This window comes from Gracilinanus agilis, chromosome 2 (genome assembly GCF_016433145.1).
Source record: "Gracilinanus agilis isolate LMUSP501 chromosome 2, AgileGrace, whole genome shotgun sequence".
Classification (NCBI taxonomy): Eukaryota; Metazoa; Chordata; class Mammalia; order Didelphimorphia; family Didelphidae; genus Gracilinanus; species Gracilinanus agilis.
In genome coordinates, this window is record NC_058131.1 from 163,633,477 (window position 1) to 163,651,165 (window position 17,689).

At 37.6% G+C, this 17,689-nt stretch overlaps 1 protein-coding gene across 1 annotated transcript in view; it reads right to left on the reverse strand.

Moving 5' to 3' along the window:
• The window catches only part of PSD3 (pleckstrin and Sec7 domain containing 3), a 377,954-nt gene that overhangs the window by 256,994 nt on the left and 103,271 nt on the right, over positions 1-17,689 (reverse strand). Inside the window, exon 7 of the mRNA XM_044659529.1 lies at positions 9,595-9,684. Coding sequence (XP_044515464.1) covers positions 9,595-9,684 — 90 coding nt within the window. The remainder of the gene's footprint in view (positions 1-9,594; positions 9,685-17,689) is intronic.

Consider the following 17,689-nt stretch of genomic DNA (forward strand, 5'->3'; position numbering starts at 1 on the left):
GAGGGTTAAAAAAAAAGAATGGTGGGTAGGAGTGATCAAACTGTATGAACATGACATAAACAGCACCATGTTATCTGCAAAGTAGAACATGTGAAGGATCTCAGTTTCAAAGGGAATCTCCATCATCATCATGAATGCTTTTGGCAAACATCTGTCTTCTAATTTTATGACTCACCTGAGGTTTATAATCAGCAAATCACCAAACAAAGTTAGTTCTGCTAACATATCTTTCAAGAAATCAGGGAAGACTCTGATGTAGAATTGGGAGGCAATTGCTAAACGACAACCTTTAAGGTGCTAGGCTCTGTACAATTAAATGATGTCTTTCCCCCCCAAAAAAATACAGAATAACCACAGTGGCACCTTATGTTTATTCTCTATATCTTTCAATTAATTTTTATGCTAAAGATAAAACTTATCATAGAAATATTATCTAAGAAAGTCTGCCTGTTCTCTACTAATCAAGGAAGTCCTTGATATCTATACAGGTGAATTTCACAAACATTTTGCGCAAATGAAAAAGTAAACATATAGATAGGTATTGAATATTTTTCTTGGTTACCTTCTTTTCAGTATATTAGTAACATCTTAAAATCTTTCCTATGCCTTTGCTATCTTTTCCCTCACTGATTTCTCCTGCTGAATCAATCTTGCATTGAGAACCATTCTTTCATTTGGTTGTTTCTTTCTTTCTCGTGGCTTCATTTATAATAAGAATATCAAGACTCATCTCTTCTGTACTACGATCACTCAGTCACTGGACAAGAAAGTCACATTTAATAGTTCCAAGAACCAAGTTAGTGTCTATATATGGCATAGAAATTGTGCAATTCCTTACATGCAAAAAACGTGCAATTCCCTGATTCCCTTCTATTCCCAAAACAGAAATAAAAGAGGGCCTCACAAAGCTGAGGGCCATTTGGAATTTTACTTTGGGTTACCATGGCCTAAGAATTTCTTGCTATGTAACCAATCTACTGGTGGTGAACCTATTGCTACTTAGTTCAACTACTCTTTGGAAAGCAGGAAGACAAGATTTAAACTCAAGGAGGCCCATGATTCTATACACATCTTCAACCATACTGGACCTTTCAATTCTGAGCCCCCCCTTCCATTTTCATTTTTACACTCATTCCCTATCTTACTGTGTGTGTGTTTTTTAATTAAACCCTTACTTTCTGCCTTAGAATTGATACAAAGTATCAATACCAAATTAGAAGAGCAGTAAAGGATAGGCAATGGGAAGTAAGTGACTTGCCCAAGGTCACATAGCTAGGACTGCAACCAGATTTGAACCCAGGACCTCCTGACTCCCTATTCACTGACCCCCTGGTTACTCATCATTATTCTTAATCTATACATTTTGTAGGTATGAATGAAATTTTAAAAAATAAATCCTGGGAGAAGTTATTATCTGGAGAAAAAAAATTTGATGGTGCTCTATCTTACCCTATCCTAACATGCAGGGGGCTATGACTAAGTAGTTCCATAGGCAAAAACAGACAGGTTGACCTAGCTAGTCTGATGATTTCTCTTAAACACTCAGAATTTAATACCCTTCCCTATTAACCTCCTCCCCCTTTCCCCCCAAAAAATCTTGTCTCAAAATATTTAGAGGGCAATTAATTTTTGTCTATTTACCCTTAAACACAAAAGTCAAATATAAAGCAGTCTGATGGTGGGGAATTCGTAAAGCATAAATGAATATTTCATAATTATCTTCCTTGTTTGTCAGACAGAAGACATTCATCTTCATTTAAAATATTTTATTTTTCTTTACTGACCCTCTGGGTCTAATATTTGTTTTAACTTATTCCTTGCTTCATCTCCCTTTCCTCCTGATTTCTACTTCACTTTATTAAATTACTTTTACCCTGAGGAGATCAAATGATAAACTCCCTTTTTAAGACAGCACACCACAGTTTTAGTCAGCTTAAGAGTGTTAAGGAATGGACGTACTTAGCCCATGCGTTGCTGGAAAACAATTTCGAAAAAACCAAAACACTACAGGACATGGCCATTTAGAAAAGCAAAACACAACATTTGGGCCATGGATTAATGCACAAATGAATACCAAACAATGCTTTCACTAGGATGGTTTATGCTCATTTTATTGGCTTCAAACACATGCATCTACCTGGACAGGTATGTTGATTCACCACCCTGGAGGGGGGAAAAGGCAGCAAGGATCCACTGTTGACTTCAAACCTGACAAAGCTTTCAGGTTTCATTTCAGGGGCTTCCTGGTGACTTCAAAGTAACCAGTACACATCAAAGGCACTAAAACAAACACAGCAACAGAGCTCCTACCAAGGAACAACATTCTAAAGAGCATTATAATGGCAGGCTGGCTAATAGATAACCCAAAAAATGGCTCCTTAATCAATGGGCTCAGGCAACCTTCTTAGCTTCCCATCGATTTCCAGTGAAACTGCCTTAGAAACCAAGGCACTATTTCCCAACTCCTGCAGGCTTTTCACCAATTTACCTCTGCCAATTTTTCAATTTTAAGGCTCTTGTCTCTTGTTCAGCACTATGCAAACTGTTTACAATTTGCTTTGAAGTTCTCAAGTTGGTCCATGAACATATTTTTAGATTTCTTCGATAAAATTCCTGGAAGGAAGGGGCTACACAAAATCTATTTTTTTTCTGGTAACATCCCATAGAACCCATATAGTTCTCTGCACATTGTGAGTTTTCTCCTGCCATCAGCTGAAAATATAGAGGCAAAATAAAATGCTTCATTCTTTAAATCTGAAGTTTTCTTCCAGCTTTCATCTCAGAAGAAAATTAATACACAGTTGGTAGCCAACCTTCAACCCTGTACCTTCATATCTCAATTTTCATTTATTTCTTGTCTCCTTCATTTCCTCTTATCTTTGTCATAGGTTTGGGAGAAGCACCTTTCATGTAAGTTTATAATGAAATGGTCCTTTCTTCCCCTACCCCCAAAGTTAGATAACCAATGTCCATCATCCCACAACTCTGCTGCTTCTCTCTCTACACATAAAGCAGTAAGGAAAATATGGGTCACCAATTCAATCAAGCAAATTTATATTAAGTATCTGTTATGTATAAGGACCCTGAGATCAGGGGCAGGCACAGAGGCAAAAATTTAGTCCTTACTAAGGATCTTATTTTCTACTGGGAGTTGAAGGAGAAGAGAAGAATCTAAAACAGACCAATATAAAAGGAAGTGATTTGAGAAGGACAGAATTATTAGCACTTGAGGGAATCAAGGTAGGCTTCCTCAGAAGGAGATAGCATCCAACCTAAACCTTGAAAGAAAATAAGGACTCTGATAGACAGGGATGAGCAAGAAGTAAGTCCCAGGCCTGGGGGATGATTTATGTAACTATAAAGAAGTGAGAGAGGGAAAGTTTAAGTTCAGGGAATAGCTAGTGATCAAATTTGGCATGAATTTAATATGTAAATATGGCTGGGTATAGGCAGGATAGAACCAGGCTGTGGAAAGGGGCTTGACTGCCAAGAGTTTATATTTTTTCCTATAGCAATCAAAAAGCCATTCAAGATTTTGGAAAAGCAAAACAATGTTGGCATTTTCCTGATACAGAAAATCAAGAAAGTACAGAGGACTAATGGTAAACTGAGAAAGATAAAATGTCCATTAAGATAATAAAGCATAAGAAAGAAAAAGAATTTAGGAGAAAGTCATGAAAACAGTGTTCTTTTTCATTTGCTGACATGTTCTGATCAAGGGATACAGAAAATAATGAACACTTTATAAAAAATAAAAACCCTTACCTTACCTTCCCATCTTTGAATCAATACAGCATACTGGTTCTGAGGCAGAATGCTTAGGAAATGGGAGTTAAATGACTTGCCTAGGGTCACACAGCTAGGAAGTGACTAAGGTTACATTTGAACCCAGGACTTCACATCTCTGGGCCTGGCTCTCAATGCACAGAGCCACCTGCCTACCTGCCCCCAAAACTAAAAATTTTCTATTCCAATGCTTTGGAAAATTAAAAAAATGAAAAAAAAAAGAAAATGTTCCCTACTCTATCATACTTCCCCCTGAACATGCACTATGCCCTCATAATTGATATTTTTTTCACTTTATTTCTCATGCCAGAAATATTCCTCCTTCTCTCTCTTCTCCTACTGCTGTTAACAACTCAAATGCCACTTCCATTTCAAAGTCTCCCCCCTTCATTGTTAGAACAGCCTTTCTCTTTATATCACACTAATTACTTTGTTTTATAACTTTCTAATGAATTTACCATGCCATCTAGTATTACTTAATCATACAAGATTATAGGCTCCAAAAGGGACAAGAGTATGTATTATAAAAACTTTCTATTATCCCTAGTTCCTAGCACAGTGTCCTGAAACCATTATAAAAATCTGCAGCCTAGCTGATCTGTTGGCATGATGATCAGGGCTTCTCTCAGACCAACTCTGGTTCTGAGCATATTCCTGAGGAATCCTTGGAAATGTTGATATTCAGGACTAAGGAATAGGCAAGCCTTATAGCCTAGGAATAGAAAGGATTGTGAGACAAAGGACCTGGCCTGCCAGATTTAGTTACAGGAGGAGCCACTCTTTTGAGATGTTACATCTGAGTCGGGGGGTATGGGGGAAGAAGGAGAAAGACAGGAATGGGATGTGTGGGGTTAAGTGGAGAGGTACTGTGGGTGATACAAAGGAAGAATTGACTAAAGAAGCATTATGTAAGTTGTTACCAGGTAGGAGAGTCCAAAACAAGTATATAAAATACACTCCTTTAAAACAGTGAGGTTTGACTCTCTCTCTTTTTTTAATGACTCAATTTATCTTCTATCCCTTTGGTGATAACCTAAGCTTATTTGAAAGTATAAAATTCTCTCGATATTTGTACTTTAAAGCCTCCAAGTGAGTTCTTCACTACTGGAGGAAAATCCCTGATGTACTTTTAACTATTGCAAGATTTAAAACTATTGAATGATTTACAATGTGAAAAACATGAGCTTTAAATTAAAATTAATAAATTACAGCTCCTATACCATCAATACTACCCAAGTTAAATGACTGAAATTTAATTTACAGCTCAATCATAAAGAAAGCTAAAGAATAAGTTATGCATTTGGAGGGTAGGGAATACCCCCTAAATCTCTCTCTCTAAAATGTCTGTAATCACTTTGGGGGGAGAAATTTGTTTCTAGATCCTCTGTATCCCCACTTATACTTAATTTAGTATACCATGCCCAGGAAAGGAACAAGTCCTCAATAAACATTCCTGACGGCCTGGCTACCTAGAAGCAGCAGACAAATTCAAATCTTATTTTAAATATAACAAAGGAACCTAAAAGTAAGAAGGACAACACATACAATAAAAACCTGGCTTTGGGACAGGAAACATTAAGCCAGTTTCAAAGCCCTTCAATTTCAACCAACTCCATTGGGAAAAGGAAGAGGGAAATGTTAGATTTCCATTCTCATGGCTGGTTACTCATAGGAATAGAAACATTTTCCTGAGTGTTTTTCTGGCTTCTTATACAGGAACACAATGAAAGTGGCACACAGAACCATAGGGTTTTTCTCCCTCTCCCATCTTTTACCCCCAAAACTGAATGTTATTCCCAGGGAAAATGCAGGCAGAAGGGCCCATAAAATACAGCTTCTCCTACCAACCCAATTCCATAAGACTCCATAAATCCAGGGAGGATTGCTGACCTTTAAGGGCGATTAGGAAAATCATAAACAGTTGTGTAAAGGAGATCCTTAAATCCTTAGGAAATAATTAAGGAGAAATTGAGGGGCTTTTCAAGGGGTTTTACACAAATTAAGGGTGGGAAAAGGGGGAAGGGGAGAAAAAACATCAAGATTTGTATTCAAGATTGAAATTATCTGGGCTTCTCTTTGGAAGGTGTAAAGAGAGAGAATATGAGCCTAAACCTAGGCAAGGCTTCAGGATTTGGGAATTTGCTCTGTGTTGCAAAAAGGGAGAAAACAGACTCAGCAAGAGGGAATCCCTAATTTGTCATCATTACATCAAAAGAACTGTAATGCAGGAAGGACAACATCTTCCTGCCAAATGGGAAAACTCTAGAGGCCTCCCCCTTCAGTGATGGCAAAGACTGTGCTCAAGGACGATGAAAGAATTGCTTTGGCAGAGGGTACTGGCCTGGCCTGAGACTACTGACTGCTGCCAACTGCTTAGAATCAAGGAGAAGTGAAGGAGANCACTCTGTTTCTCTCTCTCACTCTCTCTCCTTCTTTCTCTTGCTCTCTCTGCCTGTCTCTCTCTCTCTTTCTCTCACACTCTCTCTCTCGCTCTCTCTCTGTCTCTATCTCTCTCTCAGTCTCTCTCCCCCCATCACTGTCTTTCCTCACCCCTCTCTCTGTGAAAGGGTGGTTCATTGGAAAGTGTCTGTTCTCCAAAAGTTCTCTTTGATAGGTGAAAGAGTCTATCTTTATCTAACCCACCATCTCTCCTGAGCCTCAAGCAATGCTTCCTACACCAAGAAAGCAGGGCCCAGGCCATGGGGGAATCTTGTGTCTGCCCTGCCTGGATAACCACCTCATCGCCCCAATATTTCCTGTCATCTCTCATTCTATGAACAGGTCATCAAACCAGTATTTGCACTGCCACTAGGAAAGGGTGTCCTAAGTCTCTATTTAATAATACCTATGACTGCAAACCAAAAGTCCCTTGGACCCTATTTCCTCCTCTATATGGGTGGTTTACACTTATTAGAATATAAACTCTTTGAGTTTGTTCATCCAATCAATATTTTAATAAAACTGCCTTTTAATTTTATAAACACTGCTTGCCATCAGAGTTATCATCAGAATAATGAAAGATGAAAGATAGTGAAAAGGGAAAAGAAAAATTAAATGAACTTGAACTCAGAAGCTCTGGAATAAGGTTACTTACATTTAAAATGCCAGTTTTACTTCTTTTTTTTAGTTCTACTTTTTAAATTTTAAGTATTTCACAATTTACAGGATAGAATCTAACTTACGTGGAATGTTTGAATATATTAATCCATCTGTATGAAGAGATGTGTGTATAACTATTTACTTGCATACATATACACAGCTATATATTTTATATATGTGTACATGTTTATATAGGTATACCCCAGTCTAATTAATCATGTAGATGAATGTGTATTTACACTTTAGTACGTAAAAAGTACAGGTATGTATATACATACACCTAATCACTCAGACAGATGTGTATGTACAGATATTTTACATATGCAAAATGCATAACTGAAAGTATGCGAATCCATATACAAACACATACCGATATGTATACTGTGTGTAAACAGATACACTTGCCCACAAAAACTTTTTATTTTTTGAAAATCAAATTGCAATTTACATCAGCAGGAAATCCAGAAATAACTAACACTAAAAAGTTAAAGAAAACCAAAAGAACCATATAATAAAAATAAAATTATTTCAATGAAACCTCGTTCATGTAGCAGCATGCAGGAAAAATCATGATTCCTATCAAAATGGAAAACTATCACCTTCCAGAGGAAAAAAAAACATCAATATTCTTCCACTTGACAATTTCCATTCTAGACCCCATAGCCATTTCTGGAATAGCAATGAGTAACTAATAGGTCCATAGGAAATAAAGCACAGTATAGCATACAGTTGCTTTGTGGGTTGGTTTTTTTTCTCCTCTGAGGTTTGTAAGGAAAGTTCAATTACATGACTGCAAAAAAATATCATAATCATCAGGCAAATTCTTTGCCTAGCCAATAAGGGGAGGAAGGATGTTTCCCTGATGTGTGACAATATCTCGCTAGATAGAATCTGGGCTGCATTTTCTCACCTGACCACAGCATTTTTCAAAGGCTCTGAGACTCCCCAATTATGTAATTACAGTAATGTAAGCTACCTAAACTCAATACCAGCAACCTACAAATTACATGGGGAAAATTATCTTGTCAATTTTCATTTCTAATATTACTGACTAAAAGTCTGGCAGATCCTCCCTTTTCAAAGAATCCATTATTTTCTGGGCTAATGCTAACAGTCTGCAAAAAACAAAACAAAACAAACAAAAACAAAAACAAAACAAAAAACAACTTGTTAACTTGAGACCTTTTGTATGAGATCAAAGAATTGTGCAGAACACAGTTCCTGCCACAGTGGGGCACCTTTTATTTCCTTTAAAGCTGCCTCACAGAAACAAAGTTAACTACTCAGAGCCAAAGGAGGAAATGGCTATGATGGTCTTTAAAAAAAGTAAATGGCATCTCCCCTTCTTTATTTAAAAAAAAATGTTTTTCTTCTTTTCATTGTGCCTAGAATCATTATTCTGAAATGAAATTCACTACTAAATTCAACAAAGTTTAGCACTGGCATATATTGTAACATCACTCATACTGTCTTTTGTCCTCCTTTAATTCTCATTACTTCTAAAATTGAAGGCACTCAGGTCTATCTTCAGTTATAATTTAAATTATAATTCACTTATAATTTAAAAACAATTGTCTAGGGCACAGCAAATAAGACATTTTTTTCCTTCAGTGAGCACAGTATGGTACTACAGCATCACCTAGTGAGACAAATTTGCTCTTTACATGGCAAAAATCTATTTCCAATCATTGATTACATAAGAAATCTAAGTGAACATTAGGTCAGAAAACTGGGCTCAAATAAGAGATAATAATAGCTAGCATTTATTTATTGCCCAAAGTTTGCAAAGTGCTTTACATGCATCATCTCATTTGATCCTCACAACAAGCACTGGAGGTAGGTGCTATTATTGTGCCCATTTTATAGACGAGGAAACTGAGGCAGACAGAAGTTAAGTGACTTGCCTAGGGTCACCCAGCTTTTATGTGTCTAAGGCCAAATTCAAACTCAGGTCTTCCTAAATCCCACTCCAAATCCATGTACACCATAATCAGACTTTACATGACTTCATCCCATCCACTCAGATTCATATTTCCTCTTGCTAATAATCTTGCGTTTGATTAAAAACACCATTTCATTTATCTTCCTGAAGAATGTGCTGTGAATCCTAATCTTGACTCTGTTGTCTCTCTGATAACTATCTGATGACGGAGAGGAATGAGGCCAAAAATAAAGCCAGACTGCCAATACTGCAGGCATTTTGTAATTATTCAGATTTAATTTAATCGATTTGCAGAGACAGCTCAAGTACATGTGATGAGAGCTTGAATAAAGCCAGAACTGTATCCATTATAATCTGCAAATGCATTTTTGTTTCCATAGTGAATATACCTTTGTAACCTTTCCCAAGCTTGTGAAGCAGTCTGATTGCAAACAGCCCAAAAGTTCAATGTCATCCATTAACTGTTTGAGCTGCCAAATTTATGGCATCTACTTAACAAGTCATTATTGCAATGGTTTCCAGGATTTTCTGTGTGTCACCTGAGTTTATTCTGCAGGAATGAACAATAGTCCATACATATTTTGGAGGAAAAGAAGCCTGGGGAGATGCCAAATTTCTATTCACTCTAACAAATCTGATAAAAATCCAAATCAGAAAGCAAAAAGCAAATAGTGGAAGAATCCTTAAGTCTAACAATCTCAAACTCAGTCAGTGAATTCAAATGTAAACCAATTTTTTTTTAATCATTATTTTTGCATCTTGCTTACCTTCAGCTGGTCCCGGGGAAAATCACTGCCTTCATTCACACCTTGGAGATTTGTAATAAATTCTTGACAGGACATCTTCTTTCCAATATTCTGGAATATGGGTAGGAAAAAAAATCTCAATGACTTACAAATACATATTTACTCTTTATCCCCATCCCTCACACTATATTTTGTTCACCTAAATTTAATCCTTTTATACGCCATATTTTTAGATCTATCTAAATATAGATTGATCTGACTTCTAATGGGATAGGTACGAACTCCAGGAGAAAAAAAAATCAAATGGGTAAAAATAAGTTAGAAGATGTATGTTCCTTATAAAATGTATAGTAAAGAGGATAACTACATTAAAAGAAAAACCCTTGTTATTCTACCTGATGAAGTAATTTATGTCACATTTAGCAAAGAAATACATATATATATTTTCTAGTCTTTTTTTTTTAAACCCTTGTACTTCGGCATATTGTCTCATAGGTGGAAGATTGGTAAGGGTGGGCAATGGGGGTCAAGTGACTTGCCCAGGGTCACACAGCTGGGAAGTGGCTGAGGCCGGGTTTGAACCCAGGACCTTCTGTCTCTAGGCCTGACTCTCACTCCACTGAGCTACCCAGCTGCCCCTATATTCTAGTCTTAATGGAGATAAAATGGTATCTCTAAAATGACTTCTGAGGGCAGCTGGGTAGCTCAGTGGATTGAGAGCCAGGCCTAGAGACAGGAGGTCCTAGGTTCAAACCTGGTTTCAAACACTTCCCAACTGTGTGACCCTGGGCAAGTCACTTAACCCCATTGCCTAGCCCTTACCACTCTTCTGCCTTGGAGCCAATACTGCCTATTGGCTCCAAGACAGAAGGTAAGGGCTCAACAACAAAAAACAAACAAACAAACGAAGGAACAAATGAATGAATGAATGAATGAATGAATAGACAGATAAATAAATAAATAGATGAGATTACTTCTCATGGCTATTGTTACACACATACATTATTTCATTTTCTCCACTTAAGATCTTCTCCAATATGACATCATACCTAGATTTTCTAAGGTCAAACCAGGAAAAAGCACCAGGGGCAGACTCTCTGTCTCTGGTCCAAGGAACAGATCAGAGATGGGTTTCTTACAAGAATAGGTGAAAGTAATTCACCAAGGCAAGAAAGTGCTTGGTTTTTCCCCTTAAAAGGATCATGATGTGACTTCATGAGCAAGTGGTATTCACAGTGTAGAAAACACAGGGAAGAAAAGCCCTCAAATCACTTTGTGCTTGCATCCTCCTATCCCGAGGATGCTGTGTTACAGGAGTTCGCCTTACTTTGTCAAAATGAGAGTATTCTTTTCAAAGTCAAAGTAAACTTCTTATAAGAAGAGTTTTAATTAAATTCCTACCTGAATACTTTAGCAACACAAATAGGTATCTACTAAGCAACAGGATTACTAATCCTGCCATGAGAAGACCATTCCATCAGGAGAAAGGAAATGTAGGTTCTGTTCCCTGCCAATCCCTATCACCTGTTACTAACTGGAGCAGCCTCAGATGAAAAAGGGAATCATACCTTTCTTGCCTGTAAACAAGGTTCTGAACCAGATGACTAGCTGAGCTCCCTTCCAAGATCTATAATTCTATCCTTTATGACTAATATTTGATTTCAAAGTGTCCTTGACATTTGTATGTGCTTAAGGTACAAGATGACATAGCAGACACTAGAACATTTTAGATACTCAGTAAAATTCACTTAAAACTAGCTACAGGAAAAATTTTAAGACAGTTATTAACTTTTTTAAAAAGTTCTTTACTTTGTAATAAAGAGCCTCTCTGAACCTATTTTAAAGAGCAAGTTCTCTAAATGCTGAAAAATAATGATTCTCTTTAATCCTAAATTATGAGGAATATATTTGTGTTACGTATTGCCTTCTGCGTGTGGTAATATTGTACTAAGTGTTGAGAACCTACAAAGTTTCTTTAAGACATGATCCTTATTGAGGGAGCATAGCAATTAGGTTACAAGAAATGGAACTTAGATTACTTAAATTCAAATCTTGAGGTCTGCATGTACTTAAGATACTGAAAATCATGACTTTGCCCTTATACTTCCAGATTTTTCCCTCCAAAAGTCTAAAGAAATGATATTTCCAACTTCATAAACAATCTATCTGGCTCATCTTTTGAAATTTGGTGAATAGTTAGAAAAGAGATGAGGGGAAAAAAAAGAAATGAGGAGAAAGAACACAGAATTAATGCTGCACTAGCACCATTTAAACCTATCTGTCACAGTAGCACCCAATTGCCTCCAAAATCAAATATAAAATCCTGTTTGGTGTTCAAAGTCCTTCATAACCTAGCTCTCCCTGACCCAACTTTTCCAGTCCTCTCACACATCTCCCCCTCCACACCCCATACCCTTTGATCCAGTGACATTGGCCTTCTTGCTTTTCCTTAAAAAAGATACTCCATCTCTTGTCTCCAGTATTTTTCCTGGCTATTCCTCATGCCAATAATGCTCTTCCCCACCATCTCTGCCTCACAAGATTCCTTGAAGTTATCAGCTAAAAACCTATCTTGTACAGGAAGCGTTTCTTAATCCATCTAAATTCTAGTGCATTCCTTCTGCTGATCACTTTCTATATATTCTGTACACAGCTTGTTTGTACAAATTTGTCTGCTTGTTTTCTCTCCCATTAGCCTATGAATTCTTCAAAGGCAAGACTTCCTTTTGCCTCTTTCTGTATCTCCAGCATCAAGCATAATATGCCAGGCCATCGTAGATGTATAAGAAATGCTGATTGCCTCAATGAATCACCAATTTCTACCCCCTCACAATGCCCCAAATACAATCAGACAAAGAAAAGAATATAGTCAGTCTGGGAAAAAATTATTCCAATACTCCCCCCCCCTTTGTCTATCTGAATCCCTGGTTATAGCTGATGATTAATTCATTGTCCTTGACAATGAAAATGTGCGTGTGGAGTATGAGGAGGAAAACCAGTTGGCCTATTTTATTAGAACACTTGGACCTGCTACCAATGCTAGCTTAAATAATTAATCTTTCAGACTGATGATAAAGAATGCTACTACCCACCCCAACAGAGAGCTGATGGACTAAATATGCAAAACAATACACACATTTAGGGGCAAGGCCAATATGGGTATTTATTTTGCTTGACTATGCTACTTATAACAAGCATTTGATTTTTCTTTTTGTTCTCTTCCAGTTAAAAAACCAGGAGTGAAAAATGTTTAATAATTTTTAAATTGTTTAATTTAAAATAAAGGGAAAAATTATAATTTATCTTTCTTACAATTCTAGAAGACAGCTAATCTATCTCCTTTGCAAAAGAGAAGAGTTAAGCAAAGAAAAAAAGAGGAATAATTACTGATTCAATGCCTTTTAATTTAGTCCCATTAACACAGGATCACAGATTTAAAGCTAGAAAGAATCTTAGAAGCTATCTCGCTTACCCATGATTGGGCTAGCATGAAGTCTGAGGGATACTCAGAACTCCTCCTTTCACAAACCCCAAACATCTCTCTACCCAGTACCAGTGTCTGAAATTGTTTACTTCCTTCTCTTTCTCTTTCCCATTTTTAAAATGCAATCATTCCTGGAAAGATAACTGTTGAGTTATCTTTAACTAACTAACTAACTAATTATATATATATACACACACACACACATGCATGTGTAAGGTTATAATACTGTTATAGCTATTCTTTCTCTTCAGCTGAAGGATAAAAGCACTGGGGGAGTGGTTTTGAGTAGGGCTACACAGAAAAGATGCTAAAATAGATAGAAAGGGTGCATACAGAAAAGGAAAGGAAAACTATAGATACAGACAAATTCACAATTTTAAACAAATATTGAGTATACACTAAACACTGGCTTCCCATTCTACAGTATCTTATCTTCAAAACAGAGGATCCAGGACCTTACTGAAGATATGTATAAGGGAGGGGTGGTCCAGGACAAGAGAGAAGGAAGGTTTGATATTTCCACCATGGAGCAAAAATAATGGACGGCTGGTATCTTTTATCTTTGAAATAGTAAAGAACATAAGAAATCCTCAAAAATGGTGTACTGATCATCCATAGAGGTCTTATGGAAAAGCAAATAAAAGAATCTCATTGGAACAGATGAGAGGACTACATTTTTAGTAATAATAATAATAACAACAGCAGCTAACATTTATACAGGACCATTAGGTTTTCAAAGAATTTTAGAAATATCTGATTTTATTACCACCTTGGGAGGTAGCTGCTATTATCTCTACTTTATAAATGAAGAAACTGCAGCAGAAATTAAGAGGCATGTACCCAGGGTAACAAAGCTAGTAAGTGACTAAGGCCAAATTTGAACTCAGGTCTTCCTGATTTCAGGTCCAAGATCTATCTATCAGGTCTTCTAGTTGCCTCTAGAATTTTATAGATTGATGATGTTGCTATTATCCCACAATTAACCTGGCTAGAGCCCACTACTTGGATAATCTAATCCATTTTCACTGGGTTGTGAAAATATCCTTTCCAGAAGCCAAAGGGCTCCCATCCTTTCCAGGGAAAAGCTGGTAACATTAAACCTAGGATACTAAAAACACAACAAGCATATCCCGCCCGTGATCCTTCCACCTCTCCTCCCACAGTATGTGCTGAAAAACTAACCCCCTCCTATGGAAAAATCACTTCAGAGACATCCCTCACTGCTAAAATCAGGTTAACAGGGAGAAGGAAGGAGCCCCCACTTTTTCCTTCCTCTCTCTTAGTTTATAGGGGCGTTAGGCTATCCTCAGCAGCACATCCTCTTTAAATGGAAGGCGAAGCTGGGGACTGATTTCGCTGGAACATTTTCAAATCGATCAGGATGAAATTCTAATTGTGAAAGATGAACGTCATCTTCACAGAAGTGCTCTTTCCTAAATCCCAATTAACTATATACCAGAGTCAAACTGCTGGAGGGGAACCGGGAGTGGGATAGACAGAAGCAGGAGGGAAGCTCCAGCTTCTTCTGCAATAAAGAAGGCAGAATATGGGAAAGGAGTTGAATGGAGCTCCCATTTACAAAGGAGAATCAGCCAATGGGTCAGGTACTGTGCTGAGGAAGCAGGTATCACTGTATCACGAGAAGACAATTGGGGGAGAAGGCGAGAAGCACTGGTGGATGTCAAGACCTAGAATGCCCCGTCCCAAAAAACTAAAGAGAAGCATCACACAAGGGGCGATGGAAAGAAAGGTGTATAGGAGGTGTCAGGTTGTAACGCAACACGGGAACGACTCAGAGGTCATGAAGAACAGGAGTCAAGAATGTCATAAAGGAATTATGTGGAAAAAAAAAGAAAAGAAAAGATGGGTTGATCACATACTGAGAGAGGGATAGCAAGTGGACACCCACTAATCCATTCATGAGGTAAAGGGAAAGAGAATAAGTCTTCCAGTAATTCTGGAGTGATTCCCAAGTAATGGTAAACTTTTGAGAGGTCTTTGGATGATAGTCACACGCAGAAAGAGCAGCAGGGACAGGCTGTGATCTGTATCTCAGAAAGACTACCAAAAACGGATGAGATCAGAGATCCTTTAAAGTATATTTCATTGCTATTATTAATTATTAAATTATTAGATTTATTATTAATAATACATTATTAAATTTTACAGAATATAAATTGTATATTACATTGCATTTTTAATAAATTATTATATTACTTTAAAGTATATTTCATTGCTATTATTATTTATTGAATTTTTTTTTAAAGAAAGTTAGGAAGAAGTTGCTAGGTGGCTCAGTGGACAAAGAACCAGGCCCACAGAAAGGAGTAACTTCAAGTTTGGCCTCAGATACATCCTAGTTGTGTGACCTTGTGCAAGTCACTTACCTAGCCCTTCCTACTCTGCTGTCTTAGAACCAGTACACAGTATTGATTCTAAGATGGAAGGTAAAAGTTTTTTAAAAAGAAAGAAAATTATGATCTTAACCTGCTATATATATCTTACTTTTCTTCATACTCACATACAGCCCCATTACTTGTTCATCATGGTTTATTTGCAAAAACTATCCTTTCCCATCCTTTTTCTGGGCTTTAACGTATGCTAACTTGTTTTGAAAATCTCACGATAGGAGGCTGAGTTTCTGTCTCTGACATATATTAGCTATGAGATTATGAGCAAGTCACTTATTTCATCATTAGACTGTAAGTACATCAGGGGCAGTGAAGTAGCTCAGTGTCTTGGGAGCCAGGCTGGGGATGGGAGGTCCTGGGTTCAATCTGGCCTCAGACACTTCCCAACTGTGTGACCTTGGGCAAGTCGCTTAATCCTCATTGCTCAAGCCTTACCATTCCTCTGCCTTGGAAGCAGTATTTAGTACCAATTTTAAGACAGAAAAAGGGGGGTGGGGGGAGAATGTGAGCACTTGAAGGACAGAAATTGTCTTTTGCTTTTCTTTGTATCCTTCAACACTGAGCAAAATGCCCAGTAGAGTAGGTGCTAAGAAATGAGTATAGGCTGACATAATCACTCCTTGCCCTAAACAACTCCTTCAGGTCACAGATTATAGGATTGGCCACCTGAACTGCTGGAAGTTCCGCATCTTGAATTCCCTACACCAACATAACTCAAAATTCTGCGACGAAAATTCTTGACTATGTCTTATAGGTCCCTTAGGGAATAATAATCCTAGCCCTCACCTGCCCACTCCAAGGTTCAAGCCCAGGTCTTCTGATTATAAATCCTGAGTGAACTGTCCCAGGGAAGGCACACAAGTCCATGAAGGAGGTAAGCAAGGGGCATCTACAGTTTTCACTTATTGTTACCGGTCAAATAGCATATAGACATCATTTAAAACAAAATATTACTACAATAAAGACCTTTAAGGAGCTTTTGATGGTTCAATTATTTTAAGTAATTTGTTGTTGTTCAGTCATATTGGATTCTTCTTGACCCCCACCCCCCATTTTGGGGTTTTCTTGACAAAGATGCTGGAGTGGTTTGCCATTTCCTCCCTAGTTCATTTTACAAATGAGGAAACTTAGGCAAACAGGGTGAAGTGACTTGTCCAGTCACAGAGTAGTGTTTGGGGCCAGATTTGAACTCAGAACAGTCTTCCTAACTCCAAGCCCACTGCTCTCTCCACTGTACCATCTAGCTGCCCACATTAACTAATTCTCAACAGAATAAAATTTCCAGGACAGAAAAATGATTTTCCTAGTCTCTAGAGTCTGCTGTAATGAAGGGTAACATAAGTAAAGATTTATTTTAAGGGTCTTTATCTTTCTTTTTTCAGGAGTGTTGGAAATAAAGTATTTTTCCCTAAGTCAAAGACAAAACCTATGTTAGCATCTAATTATCAAATTTGTACATAGATAATAGAATTACAGAATTATAGGGCTGCAAGAGAATTGAGAGTATCTATTCTAATAAACTCATTTTACACATGAGAAGTATGGGACCTGGAAAGGTCTAATGCTTTGCACAAGGTCACAGAGCTGATTCCTAGAAGAGCAAGCAGTCATAGTCAGGTCGCCTGCCACCTAATCCCATGTTCTTAAACTCTGCGAGGTCTCTGCCTACTCATTAGAGTTCAGCTTCTTGTAAATGGGGGTGCCTTCTGGGTATTACAACTCCTTAGTACTTTCTAATAAAGGGGAGGCACAGCCTGCTGGAAATAACAGCAATACCCACCTACATGGCATTCTACCCCCTTCAAAATGCTGTCTTCACAAGCCCCTAATAAGATAAGTGGTTCGAGTACTATTACCGTTTTATAGATAAAGAAACTGAGTAATTTGCCCATGATCACAAAACTAACATACATCAAGGTATGAATTTAAATCTGAGTGTCCTAATGTGAAGTCTTTCCAGTTTGCAATATTACCTCTCAGTGACATGAGGCATTTACTGCTCACTGTTTTTATCCATGGTGGACCTCTTTATATCATCTCTGATGATTTTGTTTGCATAAGGAATTCTTTACTCAAAACAGTCAGAAAAGCAATTATGGCCTATTCCAAAAGAAACCAAAACAACTTTTTTGGCAAATCTTCAAATGTTTACATAGACCAGTGATTCCCAAAGTGGGCACCACCGCCCAATGGTGGGTGTTTCAGCGATCCAGGGCGTGGT